This window comes from Condylura cristata, unplaced genomic scaffold (assembly GCF_000260355.1).
Source record: "Condylura cristata isolate star-nosed mole 26May11 unplaced genomic scaffold, ConCri1.0 scaffold00020, whole genome shotgun sequence".
Taxonomy (NCBI): Eukaryota; Metazoa; Chordata; class Mammalia; order Eulipotyphla; family Talpidae; genus Condylura; species Condylura cristata.
This window is the reverse complement of record NW_004567121.1, coordinates 25,513,728-25,533,404: the sequence shown is the minus strand read 5'-3', so window position 1 is coordinate 25,533,404 and position 19,677 is coordinate 25,513,728. Positions and strand designations below refer to the sequence as shown.

The 19,677-nt window shown below is 51.6% G+C and overlaps 1 protein-coding gene across 1 annotated transcript in view; it reads right to left on the bottom strand.

The window, feature by feature from the left end:
- Positions 1 to 19,677, bottom strand: part of ALK (anaplastic lymphoma receptor tyrosine kinase) — a 564,885-nt gene that overhangs the window by 28,737 nt on the left and 516,471 nt on the right. Inside the window, exons 12-13 of the mRNA XM_004686326.1 lie at positions 13,193 to 13,355; positions 3,120 to 3,270 (exon numbers count right to left, since the gene is read on the bottom strand). Coding sequence (XP_004686383.1) covers positions 3,120 to 3,270; positions 13,193 to 13,355 — 314 coding nt within the window. The remainder of the gene's footprint in view (positions 1 to 3,119; positions 3,271 to 13,192; positions 13,356 to 19,677) is intronic.

The following is a 19,677-nucleotide window of genomic DNA, read 5'->3' as shown; positions in this document are numbered from 1 at the left end:
CTCTGAGCTGGGCAGGAGGTGATGGGGCAGGAGGTGACGGGGACTCTGAGCCGGACAGAGCAGAGTGGAGAATCGGGCCACTCTGGGCTGTGCACTGGGTCTGTTGGGATTCGCAGGTGGCTTTCGTGAGGCGCCTCAGTAGCTCTCTAAGTCAGGGGCTGCCAGTCTGAAGCAGTCGTGCTAAGAAGATCATCTCCCTGCTCCCTTCCTCTGCTCCTGTCTGGTAGCAGTGGGGCTTCTGCCCCCTGGGGGTGTCCTCTTCTGGTAAACAGAATCTGTAGGGGGCCGGAGATTGCGGGAGGGGAGTGAGTACAGAGAAGTGGGCTGAGCCCCGTTCATGTGGGTCACTCACGACCTCACAGTGTGGGGTATTTCCTTTAAGCTGGGTGGGGGCTGGGAACTGCAGAAGCCAGCATGGATTTGGTGCAGAGGATCACTGTTCCATAATGTGCTCCTTCTCCCCACTCCAGAGGCTACGCCCTCTTGAATCTCCTCCCACTTTCCTGGCTCCTCTACTTTGGGGGATTGCTGGGGCTTGGTCTTTGGGCTTCTTCTAATCTTTACTAATTCCTAAGCAATCTAGTTCTGTCTCAATCTGACGCTAATTTCTTCCAGACTTCTATCATCACTCTAGCCGGTGCTCCCTTGTCTCCCGGAAGCACGTCTGCCTGTCCCCCGACCTTCCCAACTCCGCATGGCCAACACCGAACTCCTGACCTTGGCCCCCAACCTGCTTTCCCCAATGCTGGTGACGGCAGCTCCCTTCTTCCACTGGCTCAGGCACAATTCTTGGAATCACCCTTGATTCCTTCTTTCTTTTAGATCCTCCTTTAGTCTAGCAGGAAATCTTTAGGATTTTACACCCCAATATGCCCAGAATCCACCACTTTTCACCACATCCACAGTTACCATACTGGCCTGCTTGAGCCAGCACCATCCATTGCCAGGATTAAATGCAACAGCTCTTGGATCCGTGGCTCAGCCCCTCCCCTTGGGTCTGATGAATCTGTTCTCCACACTGAGCCAGAGAGTTTTTCTAATTCACAGATCACACCAGGCCCCTACTCTTCCCAAACCTTCTATGCTTCACGAAGTCCTGATGGCCTCATTCGGTCCCTGTGACCCCAACCTCATCTTTCCTCGGCTCCCTCTTGCTCCCTCTGCCCACTCTGACTGTTCTGGGAGCACCAGACATGATTCTTCCTTGGGGACTTGGTTTTCTGGGGGCCCTCCCAAGGCTCAGGTGTGGCTAGGTGTCAACAGATGTGCCAAATCCCATAGTTTAATTCTTAAAGTCTACTCTATTTTCTAGAGGATTCTCTGGAGATACCATATTCCCGTCTAGGGTGGACTGGAGGTTGAGGTAGTGCCTATGAACAGCCTTCCTTCCTCTACCATTGACTCTGGAAAGGCAGAAGGGAGGAGCCTTTTACGACCATTTTATGTCCTGCCCGGCCAGCAGAGGGAGCTGTCCTCTGTCCCGGGCTGAGCACATGCTTCTAAAGGAACCATCTCTGTGAATCCAGTTTGAGAGCCTGTAGGTTGATTAAGAGCATGATAAAGTGCAGCAATCCAGAGGAACAAGCAGATTACAATTAAATTAAAAAGAGAAAAGATACAGTCCTGTGAAAAGACATAACTGATTACAATCCAATCAAGTAAAAGTCCCTCGCAGAAGTCAAGGCAATCTTTCTGCTTAGATGAAAGAATTACATTAGCACTCAATAAATTCCTGTGAAAATTACAGCAGCCTGTAATTTAATGACTTAATATATTATATCAGGTTGGAAAGTACTGATTATAGTTGCTAAATAAAAGTTAGAGTCCAGACATTTCTCACTTACCGGCTTGCACCTGCTGAGGTTACTCTGTCGCACGGTGTTAATCCCACAGAGGGGGATGTTAAGAAGGGGCTGGAGCGGGGAGGCTATGCTTAGCTTCTCCCCCAGGACCTCCTGGAACCCTGAATTCATTTTGAGGAATTGAAGTTCATTCTTGGCAGCTCATGTACCATGTCTGTGCTCCACGGTTACTAGATTAGTTCCCAGAGGAGATCTGGACCCTGGCCACTGGAGCCCAGCCCCCTACGCCACCCTGGTAGAAGCTGTGTTTTAGATGAAGGGGTAACCTGGGGTGAGGGGGAGGACAGGCCCTCAGGGTACCGAGCTCCCACCAGCACTGTCTGGCTCCTGCCTCCTCCCAAGAGGCAAGCAGCTGGGTGACAAACACGATTAGCTGCTGCATTTACTGACTTTCCTGGCCACTACAGCCAGCCGCTGGCTTTCTTAATGTCTCCTTCTTTGACAGCGGGACTCTCCAGTGGGGTCAGAACCAAGATGACAGGCTGTCTCTGAGACTGCAATAGATAGTCTCACTTGTCAAGGGATAAACAGTAAGTGGAAGAAGGAAAAAGGCCATAGAAACTGAGACCCAAACATAGGACACAGCAAAAACAGGACCCCAGAGGCCCAACTCTGTGCTCAGTTTACTAACTTAGGGTAAGTCCCTTCATCAGTGTATAATCTCATCTATGATAACGGGGGAGTGGACTGCATGGTTGTTCAGCTCTGACTATGCTTAGAAGCATTTTAAAAAAATTTTAATCACAAACATAATCTTCTATGACCCCATTCTCTCTGAGGTATCAGACAGCATTGATAGAGCAGTCTGGCTCCACTCTCTCCTCCAGAGCTGCCACTGTTTCTGTGGCTCTTTTTCTATGCAGTTTTGTACATGGATATGGCTAGGAGCCTGTGATTTTTAAGTTGAGCAGCACTATTAACCTGGTGTTTTCCTGCTTATAAAATCTTAGGGCTGAAGATCACGGCGCCCTCAGAAGGAAGTGGAAGTGGGCTTTCAGTCCTACTCCTGCTGGGATGGCCCGTTTGCCCACTCAGAGGACTCAGTTCTTCCATTTGAAGGATGTGAAAGCTACGTCTCCATGGTCATCCCTGTGCCCTGTGGGGTGAACCCTCAACAGCCACAGCACCCACTTTGCGCCGCACCCAGATGGCCCTGGACAGGGTGGGGCCTTTGTCTGCTATATTGAATGGGAGCTGCCGGGGTGCATCAGGCCTCGGTGCCTCAGTGCCCGGTGAGGCCCCGCTCTGGACACTTACTCGGGGGCAGGCGTCTTCCCCCTGCTGCCCCACCAGGATGTACAGCGTGTCGTCCTTCTCCAGGTTGAAGATGCCCAACACAGACACGCCGTGGGACCGCATCATGGTGTTCTTCCCGCCCTTCCCGCCGGCTGCGCCATAGCCCGAGATGCTGAGGGGGAAGCACAGGCGCCGGTCACTAGACGAGGACTGACCCCTACCTGCCCACCCAGCACCTCACGTCGCGTCCCCTCCCCCACCCGCTCCGTGCTTCTCCCCTGAGGTCCCGAGGACGGCGCTTCTCCCACTGCAGGAAAAGGACAGAAAACTATGGAGACAGACGCTGCCTCATTCACGGTGCTAGCAGGTGAAGCATCAGTAAGAGAGGCACAGCTCACAGTTGGAGAGAGGGAGGAGAGAGCGCGCAAGGCGGAGGGTGCGGGAGGGGAGGGACCGCGGGCATGGCGGTACTGGCGTGATGGGTTCCTAACCGCCTGGGATTTCTCACTGTGGATTCTCTCCCAGTCCAAGGTCAAAGAACTCATGCGGCCTTCGAAGAGCCACTAAATTTTGCAGTCCCACACCTGTAAAACGGGGGTAAGAAAACCTACCTTCTGGCCCAGGTGCACTGTGAGAGTAGTAATTAAGACATGGAGTCGCAGAATCATGTCGGGATAGAATTATTATTGATTATACTAATGAGATGAATTATTACTGCTCCTTCCACTAATAATTATATAATAATAATACTAATAATTTTTTATTAGGGGAAGGAGCAGTCATTGACTTGGTACAGACTTTGAGAGTCTCCCCACGGGGGTCTAAGCGCAGACTGGATGGCCGAGGAGAGCCGTGTTGATGAGCACAGACCGTTCACTCCCTTCCTGCCTGTATTCCTTCAGGGGCAATATATGCGCAGACAACAAGTCGTCAGGATGCAAAACAGCCGAGTGTGGGGACATGGGCCTATTTCTTCTACTTTGTGGGTTGTTAAGACGCAGTCATCCAAGGAGAGGGATAAAAAGAACTCGGCTGGCGAGCCCGGCGAGGAGGCAGGTCTTGGAGACAGCTTGTGAGGAGGGTGGGAGTCGTACATCCCTGGGTGTTCGGATCCGAGGTCCTTTATGAAAGCGTCCAGAAGAGGTGCTGGAGGTTTTGTTCACATGTGGGCCCTCCACGGGGTGCTCAGCAGGGTCTCCCTTTGTTGGGTGTCTCTGTCTTCCCCATGTCAGTCACACTGTGGCGGAGCGGCGTCCAGAGGCCGGGACAAGGACAGAGTGGGAGGGAGCACAGTGGCCCATGGTGGGGGCTGGGGGTGCTCGGTGGGTGCGCTGTGGCAACACCGGAAGGGAGACCCTACACTGCTAGAACACAAACGATGTCAACCAAGTATCTCGGTACAACCCCACCAACAGATAGATAAAGACACACACACACACATACATACACACACACACATAAATACACACACACACATAAATACACACACATACATACACACACACATAAATACACACACACACATACATACACACACATACATACACACACATACATACACACACACACACACACATTGTTTTCACAACACCTCCTGGGCTTTGCAAAATGATGTTAACAAGATGCAGAGTATCAACTGTCTGCACATTCTTCTTCCCGCTGATCATTCCACACAACTTTAATCACACAGTGATTGGCCTTTTCGTATATTGTATAGGCCCAGTGGCACACAAAGACAAAAGTTATTAAAGTTGGATTTACTGAGTAGGCGACAAAAGAAGGGTCTCCTGCCTATGGGCCGCTGGGGGCCAGGGGCTGGCTGGAGCTCTGGAGGTCTGCATGAGGCTGCTGAGTCAGCGGAGGCTGGGAGGGGCCCAGGCCCCTCAGGGGATTACAAAGCAGCTGGGGTGTCACAGATGAGAAGGGAAGCCTCACCATGGGGGTGGCTTGATTGGAGAGGCAGGAGAGATAGAGAGTTCTGGCGGTTTCCTGGTGTGTCTCTGAGTCCCAGCTTTGTCCCTGGCCACAAAGGAACTATTGTAGGTCTTTTCTGAACTCTCAGGGTAGTGAGGAGGGCCACTATCATCTGGAGAGAACAGGGTAACAACCCTGAGCAAGTGGCAATTCCTGGCACGAAGGCAGGGCTCTCGGGAGCAAGGGGGTCCGGAGGGGACAGATGACTGTGACAGGCTCTGAGTCAGCAGCTCCTGGAGGACGTGGGGCCCGGAGGGGTGAAGTCAGCTTCTTGCTGGGGATGACAGAGGTGGGGTAGGAGTCCAGGCTCCTAGGAGGCGGGAGGGCCTGTGGAGGGCCTGACAGCAGAGGGGCCAGGCGTCATGTGAACGGCACCCCCACAGCCATAAACAGTAGATGGTCAGCACCTCACTTGACAGAGGAGAAACCGAGGCCCAGGAGGATTACGTGACTCGTCTCATCACACTGCTGGTGAGTGGCAGGCCACGGTCCAAACCCACACATTTCCCCATAGAGAGGCCCCCTTTTCTCTAACACGCTGCCAGGTGGCACACACGGGCCCACAGCGAGGTTGGCCTGAGAGGCGTTGGTCCATCCCGATGTCTTCACATCCCCAGCTGAGCCTTTGCTCCTGACCCATCAGAAGGGAGACAGTGGTAAAGACAGTGGGAAGACTAAAGAGGCATCCACACTGGGCAAAGGGAAGCTCACGGAATTATACGCTCAGCTAAAGGGAAGGCTGCGGCAAAGGCTGCTGGTGATGCGGGTTCCAGACAAGGGGGCCGGCCCACCGTGGCCCTGCTCCCTGCTCCAGTTTTCGGGGCTTTGTCAGGTGGTGCTAGGAAGTCATTTCGACCTGAAGGTGTGGATTGGTTGGAAAACCGCTGCCTGAGACTCAGTCCTGGTCCTCCCATTCTTGCTTCTAGCCGGAAAGTAAGCCGTGCCCTTTCTAGACCCTTCAGCTTCATTTGCATAGTGATTTGCATCAATCTGCATGCTTCATGAACCATTCTGAACTCACTCACATGTTTAAATTTAGCTGAATTATTATGTTTTAGAAATTGTTCCTGACTTACTTTTCCTCCCCAAGCTTTCTTTCCTGTTTTTCCTGCCCCCAACCAAATCCCAACACCAGCCTACTTAGGTCTCTGCCTAGTTTTTAGGGGTGCGGAGGGATGGAATGAGTCCTGAGTCCTGAGTCCTGAGTCAGGTAGAGGTTGTGCTGCTGGCAGTGTGGCTTGGGCAACTTGGTTAATGTCCCAGAGGCTCAGTTTCCCCACCCCACAAAAAACTGAGGACAAGGAGCCCCGACCTTCGTGAGGATAAGTGGTAGATTTGAAAAGGCTACAAACTGGTGCCAAAGTCAGGGGAGGACCCTGGGTGGGGTCAGCTCCACAGGTTCCTAAGTGGACGCAGGAGCATGGTGTCAGTCGGCTGGTTCTAACTCTTGGTGCTATGGCCTCAGTGCCTCTGCTCCACCCTGGACAAGCGACGGGCTCAGATTAATGGGATTAAAGACCCTACACTAATATGCAGGGGCCCTGGGAAGTGGTGTCTTCCTTGCCAGCCCTCTGAGCTCTGAACTTCCGCCATGAGAGCTTCATTCCTTTGGAAGCTCTTAGTTGCTACCCTAAGGCTTGTCTCTTCTGGAGCGGTAGGATGTGCCACTATGGAAAAAGCAAGGGTTTGACTCAGACAGAGCTCTGTCACTCAGGGCAAGGAATTGGGGGAAGCAAAAGACCACACTGACTTCTCAGACCCTGCACTCCATTGACCCTGGAGAGCCTGCGTCTCCTTCAGTTTTATGTTTGAAGCCCCCTGAGGGGAGCGTCTTCAGGCTCTGGGCCTGCCAGAGTCACTGCCCTGTGAGGGTGGCTGGTGGTAGGTTCCTTATCCTCTCTGCGCTCCAGTTTCCTCCTTTATAGACATTCTACCTTGAAAGACAGTTGTGAGGATTAAATGAGAAACGCCCACAAGGGACTCACTTCAGCACTTGGAGGGCAGACAGCGGCGAGCAGAGCAGCGCCTGGCCTTGCCGCTGCTCTGCGGGAGCAGGGGGTCGCTTCTTTAGGAGAGAGGGCAGCTCGGAAGAGGCCTGGCCAGGAGGCCGTCAAGGCTGCTGGGTCTCCGTAGGGCGCCCTCTGCAGGGAACCTGCGGGAGCACAGGCTCACGCCCTCCCGAGGTCCCACCACAGGGATCACGCCACACAGCATAACAAGCTAGCCTGACTTGCCGCTCTCTTCCCATCCCTTGTAAACAATTTATTTTTGATGGTTGACAAACGACGGCAAATTAATATACCTGCCACTCAAGTGGGGAAAACGACTCACAGTGATTCCAATTTACTGGAAATTACAAGATAGTGTTCTTGACGAGCTGATGCTGTAATTTTTTTGTTTTTTTGTCGTCTCAATCCATGTCCCCTGGTCAGAATGAGTGTTTATTGGGTTTGCGTTTTGTATTATTGACTGTGAGCTATTGTTACCTGATGTAATTGAGTTGTGAATCTTTTTTAAATAAAGAATTAGCAGCAAATCAAAGTGGCTGCCTGCGGGATCAGAAAGAGAGCACAGCCGGTGTGCAGGACAAGGGCGTGCCGTGCCACCTCGGAGGGAAAGAGGGGACAGAGGGGCAGGGGGAGGGACCCACCCTCTGAACTCTTCCTCTAGTGTCCTGGGACCTTGCACAAGCTCCTTATTCCCTGATGCATTAGGACCACGGTGAGACCGATCGTGTGGTGCGAATGTTTCCAGATGGGTAGTCGCACTTCCCCTGTGGCCCTTGGAGCCATCAGGTGACACCCCTGGGGGCAGCGAGAAGCCCAGTTGTGGAGGCAGAGTTCCTTGCTGCTTAGCTGCCCCTGGACGGCACTGCCGAGTGAGACTTGCTGTCCAGTTCTTTCCTCCCTGGCCAGAGCTGCGTAAGTGCCAGGAACATTGGGCCTGGAAGAGATGTTGGGGGGCCTCTTCAGCTCCAGCTGCAGCTCACCGTCTTCACTCAGGCCTGCTGCTCGGTGCTGTCCATGGACGGCCGCCCAGGCTCGGGTCCTGGTGACTGACCATGCTCGTGGCCTTCTGCTCGTGTCTAGAGTTCTGCCGGCATTGTGGACTGGTGGACTCGTCTGCCCGGGGTCTTTCCAACAGCTGCGAGGCTCTAGTCTCAGTCCTCTTGACCAGTCCTGTAGCACCTACATGGCGCCAGGCACACAGTGGGAGCCCCACTTCAGAAACTCCACAGGCCGGTGACCCCCTTCCCAGGCTGTTTGTGGGTTGGGCAGAAGGATGTGTCACCCAGCTGCGCATGCTGGTCTTTGGAGCCAGGTGCAGAAGTGAGCGTCATGGGGAGACCAGCGGGAACAGCTGGGGCCCGGTCAGCTGGCAGGGCTTGCTGGTTCCAGCTGGATCAGGAGCTTCCTGGGCTTTAGGGGTGAGGAGCAAGTGAGCCCTGTGAGAACCACCGCGGGAGCTGTGGGTCATGCTTGTCAAGTGTTTGCACTGGCTGCTTTTCCATGTGGGGGAGGACTGAGGTCTGGGAAGGATGTTGAGTCCCAGGGAGGAAGGAAGCAGGGAAGGGGGAAGGAGGGGAGCAGGGAAGGAGGAAGCTAGAAAGGAAGGAGCTAGAGAGCTGGAGGGAGCGAGGGTGATGAAGACCGAGCAGAGGTCAGGAGGAGTGAGGGATGGCTGGCGTCATGCTGAGGACGCCCGCACAGGACCACAGGACGCCCTGCACAGTGGCACATCGAACCCCCTGGAGTGCTGGGGGCTGGGCTTTGTTGGGGTCTGTCTCCACTTTATGGTGAAGTGAGAATGCCCCTCCAGCCTGTCCCTGCCTTTATCCATAATCTTTAAGTGTTCCCCTCAGCCACCCGCCCCCATGGTACAAGCTCCAGTTCATCGCTCAAAGCCTTGAAATCTCCCTTACTTAGGTGCCCCTCTCGCCATCACCCTCATGCCAACCTCAACCAGGCCTCTGGAGACAGCAGATGCCACTTATTGTCCTGCTGCCTCGGCCCCCAAGCCCGCTGCCATCCGGGCACTGCCTTCTCCTTCCTGCCCCTCCAACACACTGCTCCCCTGGCTCCTCGTCTGTACCCACATTCCCTCTGCCTGCTTAGTCCTGTCCAGGCGTGCCTGGGGGACCCCATCAGCCTGCCCGCCTGCCTCAATGCTAATTCTCTCACTGTCACCCCATGCTGCCACCAGGGGGTGCAAAAGGCATTTGGGAGCTGAGATTCCAGCCCCAAGGGCCCCGCCCTCAGCTCCAGGGAGATGCACACCTCTTCCTTAGAGACAGCGTCCTGGTGTCAGGCTCAGTGTCCTCACAGTGTTTAATAAGATCGGCTGAGCTCTGCCAAGCAGGAGGGAGCAGATCTGCACCCCAGGACATACTAGGGCCAGGGCGCAGTGACACAACCCCCCTGTTCTGAATGAGGAAGCAGCAAGTCCAGGAAAGGGGAAGCCCAGGACAGCAGGGAGAGGCGGGGCCTGGGTGTTTCCCTGAACTCTGGCAGACACTGGCCTCCTGTCTCAGCTGCTTCTTCCTCCCCTTCCCTCTGGAGCATCTTCCTGGTTGTGGGCAGGGGGTGAAATGGGGTTCTGGATAAGTGACCTCTTGGGAGTCAAGGGTGCTCTTTCCCTGTGAAGCCCAGCAGTGATGGCCCCACCTGGTGTATGGTGGGTGCTCGGTCAGGCGTCCGCCTTTCTGACCATATGCTGAGAAGGTAGCGGGGGCAGAGAGTGGCCAGACAGCACTAGCTGAGCCTCCACACGCCTCCAGGAGCCGGTGCGTGTCAGCAGACGAACCCCCAACCTCTCTGGCTCTGCCCTTGGCCATGATTGTTCTCACTGGATGAACTGCACTGAGCACTAAGAATTAGTTCAAATGGAGAAAATGTGCTCCAGAAAAGGACACCTGACTGGTCGACATGGACATTCGGACGTGGGGCCATTTTGATTTGTCTAAAAGGAAACCACGAGAACCATCTGCTTCTTTGATTACTAGGTCTGTGACAACAGACGTCATCCCGGCCTGAAGCTTCCCAGGGTCAGCAATGATGTGCAGGTCAGGAATGTACGTCTGTTCCAGCCTTTATGCGGTCAGAAAAAGCCCAGACCCAGTGCCCCAGTGCTGTTTTTGGTTCTTCCACCTCCGAGTGAGGCTCTATCAGCTCTACAGAGGCTCTATCAGCTCTACAGAGTCCCCAGACCAAAACGTCCCCTGTGCCCACATGGGTACTTCACAGTATCCTCCATACTGAAAAAAAAAAAAAAAAAGGCTCCTCATGGATGTTTTCAAGGAGGTGCTACGTGGCCACGCTACGTGGCTTTCAAGGTGGCCACGCTGGGGCTATGGGCTCGGTACCCCAAAGGGACAGACGGGAGCGGGTCTGATCTGGGCTGGGCTGCAGGCGGGAGGGTGGCGGCTCATGCAGATCAGAACCTGGCTGTCCTTAGCCACAGCTGTGATCAATAAAACATGGGGCAATGAATTAATTATTATTTAATAAGTGCAGTTAGGCAGGCAAAATCTCGCAAAATCTAGACCCATCTGAGAAGTCTTAGAAGTGTCCTTGGAGGCAGTGAATTCAGGGATGAACGGAAGTGGTGGGGTCAGGCTGCTCCTGCGCACGCTGCCCCGGACTGGCCTGAGCCGGGGCTGCTCCAGCCCATCTCCTGCTGGCCACCAGGGAGCATGCAGTGTGTGTGGGCACGGGCAGCTTCCCAGCCAAGCCCATGTGGGCCTTGAAAGAGGGGCGACAGTCTGGGGAGACGAACTCCCTGTCAGAGGTGGGTCTGACTGACCTGCATGGGGCCCTGGGACAGCCCCAGAGGACCCTCCGCGGGGCCTCCTGCTTGTCTCTGTTTGTTGGAGGGTGGCGGGGGTCTTGCCAGTAGTCTGACTGTGGCGTTGCCCTGGCAGGCTGCAACAAAGGCCCTCACTGGGGGCCTTCCGGTGGAGATCTCTGCCTGCTTACAATCGCCTCAAGTGCTTCTTTGTGATGCTTTTTGAATACGGGGTCTGCACCCCGTCCATGCCTGTCTGTGCCCTTCAGGTGGGGAGACTCCCCTCCTGGGCTCTCCTTTGCAGAGGCTTCTCGGAAGCCACTCGGGCACCCGTTTCCGGGCCCTCTGTCCCCTGCTCGCCTCTCAGGGCGGGCTTTAGTGGAAAGAACACAGACTTTGAGCCAGAGAACCCTGGTTTCAAACCCCGTCTGCCACTGCCGCTGGCCTAGATCTGTTGCCAAGCATCTCCACGCCAGGAACCTGTCGAGACAAGGACTGTCCACGGGACAATGATGCTGACACTGAACCCACTGCTAAAAGAGGGGAGCACTTGGTGAGTCCTCCACACACGCTCACCCCCTTCTCTCGGCGAGGACGCACGGAAAGGGGGCCTGGCTGCTTGGTGAGTGGGGCCGCGTCTTCTGCCAGCGCTGGGAGCTAGAGCCGCTCATCTGCCTGGAGCCCGGTGTTACTGCGTTCCTGCCCAGAGCGCTGTGTAAAAAGCACTTAGGCTCTCCCCAGATGCATTTATGCTGAGGTCCCAGGGGTACAGCTGCCACTGCAAATGGCAATTTGAGAAGCCCCGCTTCTTCCCAGGGGGCTGAAGACGTGCTGGGGTTGGGGGTCATGGGAGAGGGAGAGGCTTCCCTCTCACCGTCAGCCTGGGGGGGCATTCCGGTCACCAACAGGAAAGATGGTGCTTCCCAGCTGGGGGTGGGGGTTGGGGCGAGCACGAGGCTGTGCCTCAGAAGTTGGGAGCTGCAGTGTATTTCTGGCCATGTGACTGTGGGGGTCCTGCTTCTTCTAGCCCCGGGTTCCTGACCTGTGAAGTGAGGACTGCAGCCCTGGCCTTGCCTGCCCCAGAGGTCACCGTTTTTTAAGAAAGTCTGAGTCTGAGCCTGTCCCTGGGAGGTGTGTGTGTGTGTAGGGGGGGTGCTCCAAGCCTGCTTACCTATCTCCCCACTTCCCCGGTGTGTCCACCTCTCCTCCGCCTTGACAATCACGCCCTGACTTCTTGTTGCAAGGCCAGCAGAGCCTGACTAAGAGAAGCTAGTGGAAGGAGGTTCTAGCATATTATCTAGATGCTCTGTTCTAGGGTGCAGCTGTGAACCCCAGAAGCAGTGATGGGGAGAACCCTATGAGGTCAGACCCTCCAAATCTCCCTGAGGAGCACAGGCTAAACCCCTCCCCATTTGATGCATGAAGAAGCAAGAACACCTGCACTTTGGGGAACTCCCTTTCCCCCTCCCCTCTTTATCAGTCCAGACTCCTCTGTTCCTTCCACTAGGTCCGTAAAGCCCCGAGCCCCGTGAGGGCGGGGAGGCAGAGTACAGCCAGCTCCTGCCTTTGTGCTTGACGGGCCACATAGTAACGCTTCCCCCTGCCTTCGAGCTTTGGTCAATGAGTTTGTGCAGTGGGCAAAGGACGCCCGTTAGGTGGAGTTACATGAGGACTGTTGCCAAGGATTTGGTCTGCAGGGCTGCTAGTCATGTTACCTGGAAATTTACTAGTGGTTCAAAGCACAGAGCTCACTCCAGACCCAGGCACTCATGAGTAGCCAGCACCTGTGTTTGAATTGGAGCTCCTGCATGGCTGCAAGCCACTGGGTCAGGCCTCCCCGTGAGTGTCCGGGCTTCCAAGTGGCCCGGGCAGTTAGGCCTTCTCGCAGGCTGGCCTCAAACAATGGGACGCTGTGGGGTGGCGGCAGGGGTGGAGAACAGAGGTTTTACTGGAGAAGGGAGAAGCCCCGGGAAAGGAGGCTCAGTGTAAGAACATCATCTTTCACGTATTTTAGTTTCCCAGAAATTTTTACAGACACTGCCTCACTGGGACAGCGTGAAGTAACATTCCAAAGCCAGTGCTCCATCCTACATCACCACGGATGAGACAGTGTCCTGGAGCTAGCATGGGCTTCTTGGACAGAGGGCACAGCTTCCTTGGTGGCCAGAGTCCCCTTGATTCAAGTCCTTCCCATCTCCAGCCCTCTCCACCCCACCCCACCTTGGTGGGCTGGGGGGCCCAGGGGCCCAGGGGGCATGCACTCACAGGCAGGACACCCCCCCCCCTTCAGGAGGGTGCACTTGATCTTCACCTGCTCCTCCCACTCCCATACGCACCTGTAGGTGTCAGTGGCAGGCACCTTCCAGGTCTGGATTCCCTTCAGGGGGCCCTCACTCCCCACAACCACGCTCAGGTTGGAGTTCCGGTAGGCGTTGTTGCACTGGGCCTGCGTGGGGCCGTGGGGCCCGCTGGCCCCACACGTGGTGAACAGCCAGTGAACTGTGACACAAGAGGAAAGTCAGTCACTCCCATGGCCTGAAATCCCCCTGCTTCCACGGCCTCCCTGGGCTGCTTCCAGGTGCCTGCTCCATGGCCCCCAACCCACATTCTAAGATGGCACCAAAGTAGGGCAAGAAACACCAGTCACTGAAACTGGGCACTTCTGTGGAGGGTCCTCTCTGGGCCAGGCTCTGGGTCTGATACAAGAGCTGAAAGACCGGTGAAGCAGACTTAAACTCTGGTGTTAAGTTTACAGCCTATTAAGGGAGACCAGACGTGGTGCCACACAACAACCCAAAATAGAGTCACTTCTACTAAGCCCCATGTCACCAAAGACAAACTTGACTACAGTCTCAGCTCTTCTAGAAACGAAATCTGACCCTGGGCCATGAGGAATCACTAGTTAGGCAATTCGCCATTCTCTGTAGGAAAGGAACCTTGCAGTAAGTACACAGCTTCCCTCTGGGAGAGCATCCTTGCTCCTCCGCCCCCCCCCCCCCATAAATGCCTTTCATTTTGTGCGGCTTCTCAGAGGTGACATCTCCAAGGCTGGATGCCTGGATTGAATAAGTTTTTGCTCAAAGAAACACCTACCATGGTTTATCCTGCCTCAGTTTATCTTTTAACAAAGGGCGGCAGCCGACCAGCGCACAGGACTGGAAGCAGGGGGAGCCCTGCAGGGATGGCTGACGTGGCGCCACGCGAGCTCGGAGACCTCGTCTGTGAGAGAGCTCGGCCAGCGGCAGCGTCCTCCACGTTTCTCACAGAACCCAGCACACGCTAAGCACAAAGGGGTCAGCTATTGTGGCTGTACGTGACCCTTCCCCAAAGGGCTGGCTCTAGCGTGTAAGATTCTTGAAGCTTGGAGAAGATGGAAAGTGTGACATGGACAGTCACTCCGTGAGCCCCCAGAGGCCCGGGATGCGGTGGGAGATGAGAGGCTACACTCCTGTCAGTCCGTGTCTCTGTCCGGCCCCACACTGGCCTCAGCCTCGTCACTCATGATCACATGGGGCCTGGACATGCTGTGAACTCCTAGGCCGTAGCACGCAGGTGGTCTGTCTCTGACGCGCGCTCCCTCCTGTTCCAGCTCCTCGCTCTGCCTAGTGCTCTACTCTCACTTGGAGCATCCAGGTGTGGCCGTGACCTTCTGGGGTGTCTTGGGAGCCCTCAGCACACCCCCTCCCTCCTTCACCACTGGGTCATTTCCTTTCAAACCTTCTATCTTTTAAGCCAGGCTAGATCTTGGGGAATTGTCAAATTTCACATTGGCCGGAGTTCTAACACTTTTACAAGCTATAAAAACTTTAAAGAAAAATGTGTTCTTGATAAATTACTTTTACTTAAAATACAAAAATCTCATTATAAGATTGCAGAAATTATTTCCCTTTAAAGAGATTAGGTTAAATTCTACCCTCCAGAAAATGATGGAAATTTTAATGTGGATGTACATTGCTTTGTTCACTAAAACGTTAAGGTGAAATCTTTTTGAAGACTTTCCACTAATTTAATGATGCAAATATGAAAGGCTATTGAGTTGTTAATTACAAGCAATCATACTGAGATTACACTGGGCAGGTTTGATCATCTGCAAACTAGGTCAGCAGTGGGAACAGCCGTGACTCTGCTCTGACCCAAGGTCAGGAGACTGAGGTTCTAGTTGGACTTCGGACACACACACCCACTCAGCACCAAGTACACTGTCTCAGCCTCATTTTTTCCCAAATGAAGGTCCTGATTTTAATTTGGTTTCTGAAGGTCATTTGAATGGCAAGAATATGATGAATCTATTCATCTTTGGTGAGAATAGCTGATTGTTAATTTTCTGATCCATTTGTATTCTAAAAGTGTAACCTGTTAATTCAAAGGATTACTCCTCTATAGAAGGCGTTGAGGCAGGCATTTAGCAGTCTTGACCAGCTTTACCCTCTCCAGTGTCCAAATTCACGTGTAGGCTGTCCCATGGGGTAGAATGGAAAGGCTATTCTGAAGGGCAGACTTTGAAACCAGCAAGAACAATGGGGTTTGGGGTTACCTTCATCCCTGAACGGGACCTTGATCAAGTTCCTTCATTTGTAAAAGGGGCTAGATTGGTATGAGGGTGAAGGAAGAGGTAGAGAAGGTCATTGCAAGCTTTCAAATGGGAGTTTTGTGTCAATGGCTCATCCTACCTATACCCAAGACGCACCCTTTCTGACAACAGGAAATGTGGCTGGGGCAGGAGGTGTGGGGGATCTCCTGCCACGAGCACCAGTAACTTCACACTAGTGATGTGGAATGGGTGGGGGCAGGGGCAGAGAGAAGAACTCTGAGAGTTCTTTCATGGTGACCAACTCCTTGCAGTCTTTTCTGCAGCTCCAGACTGTGTCTAGAACAAGCAGGCTGGGTTTGGGGGCTGCTTATTCTGGGGTAGAATGACAGTGGTTCATTTTGTTAACTCAGGCCTGGAAATGAGAACACACAGCATATACGCACATCCGTTCTTCTTGTGAGAGTGCTAAGGAAGAGAGCCAAAGGCTTAGTACCCTACACAGTTACCTCACCTTCACTGGGACCCGCTTTTGACTTAACCCCAGGCCAACCCTGTTCTTAAGGTTTTGAGATGTTCCCAGGGATGCTAGGCTCTATTTGGTTGACTGGGAGGCTTGGTGAGGTAGGAAGAAGGTCATGGGCTTGGGGTCCAGGTGGGCCAAATTCTTTTGTGCTGATCTTGTCTTTGACCAGCTCTGAGACCTAACCTCTCTGAGCCTGTTTCTTCCTTCTTTTTCCTTGACAGGATACTGAATTTTTAAATGATTTTTTTCTGCCTCCATAGAGGGGGTCATATAATTTTACTTTATGAATGTGATGTATCACATTTACTGATTACCTATATATTGAACTGTCCTGGCATCTAGAAATAACTATCCCTTAGAAAGGTATAGGATCTTTTAAAAATGATGTTGACTTTGTTTTACTAGCATTTTGTTGAGAAATTTGGCATCTATAGTTATCAGTGATATTGATGAATAGTTTTCCAAACCTCAGTTTCTGAGTCTGAACAGAGATAGTTAACACTGACCGCTGACATGTTCTACAGGAGTTCATGAGCGCCTATGCAACCTGTCAGGCCAACTCTTGACGCTGGAGATGCTTAATGAGCAAAGTTTACAAAGCCTGTGATTTCCTGTTCACTTTCTGAATATGGGAAACCGAGACACCCAATCTCAAGATTTATGTTCCCCACTCCATAAAGGAAGAACTCTTGGGCCATTTCTTAACAAAGGGAACTGTATTTTCCCGTCAGTGGACATATATTAGTCTCAGGTGGTTTCTACACACAAAGTTTTGTTTTTATTTTCAGTGATTTCTGATGGGAAGGTCCAGAGAGGGAACTTTTCTAAATTGTACTCCACGGGAACAGAGAGTTTGCTGCCACAGGTCACCCTGATTCACGAGGCCAGCCCCCAAGGCATGGTGGTCTTCTCTGCTCCTCTGGATGGTGCTGACCCTCATAAGTCTGCCTTTAACTGTTTGGAATCAATTTATGCTTCTCAGCAGCACCCTCTCTTGGGGAGACTGGGGTTTCTGAGCTGTTGCTCGTTGGGCTAGATTGTTCTGTTCTTATGGTATGGGCTTGTTTTGCTCAGGCTTCATCTTGTCTGTCCTTTTTTTATCCTTTGGGAATCTCCTCGACATCAGCAATGTCACAGGGTGGGACCTTTGACAGTGCTGAATTTAGCAGCTTCCAAGCCACTTGAGAACCTTCAAAATACACATTCCAGTGTCCTGGGACTCAGGTTCAATTATCTTCTAGGTTGTTGGGAGAGGGATACTTGCATTATATGAAACCCTCAGGAGAATCAACCAGATTTGTGAACTCATTCTATCTACTTTATTGTCCAAATGGGGAAAGAACATATAGAGAAGGGAAGTGACTTTTCTGAGAAAGTCAGCAGTGGAGAAGGAGCCATGCAGGGCATTATTCCTGCTCTGTCCAGAGATCCTTTGGTGATGATTAAGCCGCCCCACATTTCTGCTCAGAAAGCTTCCAGCCTTTTCAGATTGTCCTTACATGAGTCCCTGATTCCTGCGTCCCTTTTAGGACCCTTTTAAAAAATGCTGGCTTTTCAGCCCAAATACCCAAAAGTAGATGACTGGATTAAAAAGATGTGGTACATATATACAATGGAATATTACTCAGCAACCAAAAAAAAGAAACACATGTCTTTTGCAGCAACTTGGATGGAGCTGGAAAAGATCATGCTTAGTGAGATAAACCAGAAAGAGAAAGAAAAATACTGGATGGTTTCGTTCATAGCAGGAGTATAATGGACCAGGCGAGAAAATAATAAGAATAATGAACAGCCATATACCAGAGATATTTTTGTGGGGGTGGAGTGGGGAATGGGATCAAAAACGGGGAGGGGGGAATGCATGGGACTATGGTGATGGCACACGGGTGACTTGGTGATGGGAAACCCACGGGCATTACAATTGAGTAAAAAAAATGTACAAAATGATGAAAAAATAAACTGTTAATAAAAAAAAATGCTGGCTTCTGCTACTGGAGCTGAGTTCAATAGAGCTGGGGGTTCCTGTGCTTCTAAGCTCACCTAAGCTTAGTGGTCCTGAAGCTAGTGATAGTATCCCCTTTAAAATTAGGAAATTCAAGTTCAGAGTCCAGTGATTGGTGTGTGGTACAGACAGTAGATGATCAGTCAAGCCAAGAATTAAACACAAGTTCTAGTTAAAGACTTGAAAAGGTACTCAGATCACCAAGAAATCCTCACGGAATCTTTCTGCGAGTCTAGGTTTTTAAAAAATGAGCTTAGGACTTGGTTAAAGTCAGGGGTGAGCTTGCCAAGGTTGCTCAGTCCTAGAGAGAAAGCAGGTCACCATGAGAAAGGTGAGGCTGGTCAGGGTACCGTGATGGATGGATCCACAGCCCCACAGCCCCAGAAAGTTCCACAGTAGCCCCAAGTAGGATCTTAGCCTAGAGAGACTGTGGGATTTCAGAGTGGACAGGCACAAAATTGGGGTGGGGTGGGGTGCAGTGCTCAAGGTCCTGGGGAGCCAGCAGGCTGCAAAAATGAAACCCACTGACTGGGATGTTTATAAGGCCAGGAAGCAGAGATAAGACAGAGGGGCTGGATCATAAACAACAAAGTGAAACCGTTCAAGTAGTAGTTGGACTTGATGTTGAGTGGCCAATCTGACAGCACAGGGGTCCTCATATTTCCCCAACTGAGCGTCTACTTCAACCCCTGAGGTTCTGTGTAGCTCAAGGAGGATCAAGTGGCCCCCAGGGAGGAGCTTTGATTGGGTGCAGAGAGGGAGGAAGGCTGGCTCTTTTCTCTTTCCTAATTTGAAAACAAAACAAACAGCATCCCACCCCCAACCCTCAACCATTGCACTAAAATTCACTTATGAAAGAACAAAAAGAACTTCATTATCTTGTTCTCATTTATACTACATACTGGGAATCTAGTTAAATGTTTGCTCATATCTAAGTTGTATCAAGAACCTGCAAACATCAAAACACTGATTGATTATAGACAGCTGAGTAAAGAAAACCCCCTTAAGCGCTGGGTTTCAATCTAAGTGTATTGCAGCACCTTCCAAGAAGAAACAAATCAATTAGAGATAGACAGCACAATATTAAAAAAAATTATACTGGACAGTGACTGTACTCAATTCAGTGTAATGAAATAAAGTATGATGCAAAGGAAAATAAGTTCTTCACTGTCACTATTAATCACAATAATAAGGATTTGCCTCATGTTGAAGGTCTACATAGTTGAACAAAAAAAAAAGCAAATCTTTTCTATGTTACATCTGTATTTCTTTTCCACAGAACGAATCTCAGTTCTCCAGAACACAAGTGATAATAGAATATTCATAATTGTTTACTTTTTCCTCATTACAACAGTATCAGAGTAACAATACTACCACAACCATCATCAATATAAAACAAAAGTTTTTTGCTGGTGGGAATGTAGACTGTTCCAATCCCTACGGGAAACAATATGGATGCTTCTCAACATATTAAGTATAATATACCATTTAATCCAGTGATTCTATTCCTGGGTAATTACCCAAAGAATTAAAAAACACTAACTTGAAGGATATATGCCTTTCTATGTTCACTGCAGCACTATTTAAGTAGCCAAGTTATGGAAACAATGTAGGTGGCCAAGGACAGATGTGTGGATTAAGAAGACATGGTATGTATACACAGTGGAATACTACTCAGCTACAAAAAAGATGAAATCTTGTCATTTGTAACAAAATGGATGAAACTGGAGGGTATGATACTAAGGGAAATAGTAAGAAGGAGAAA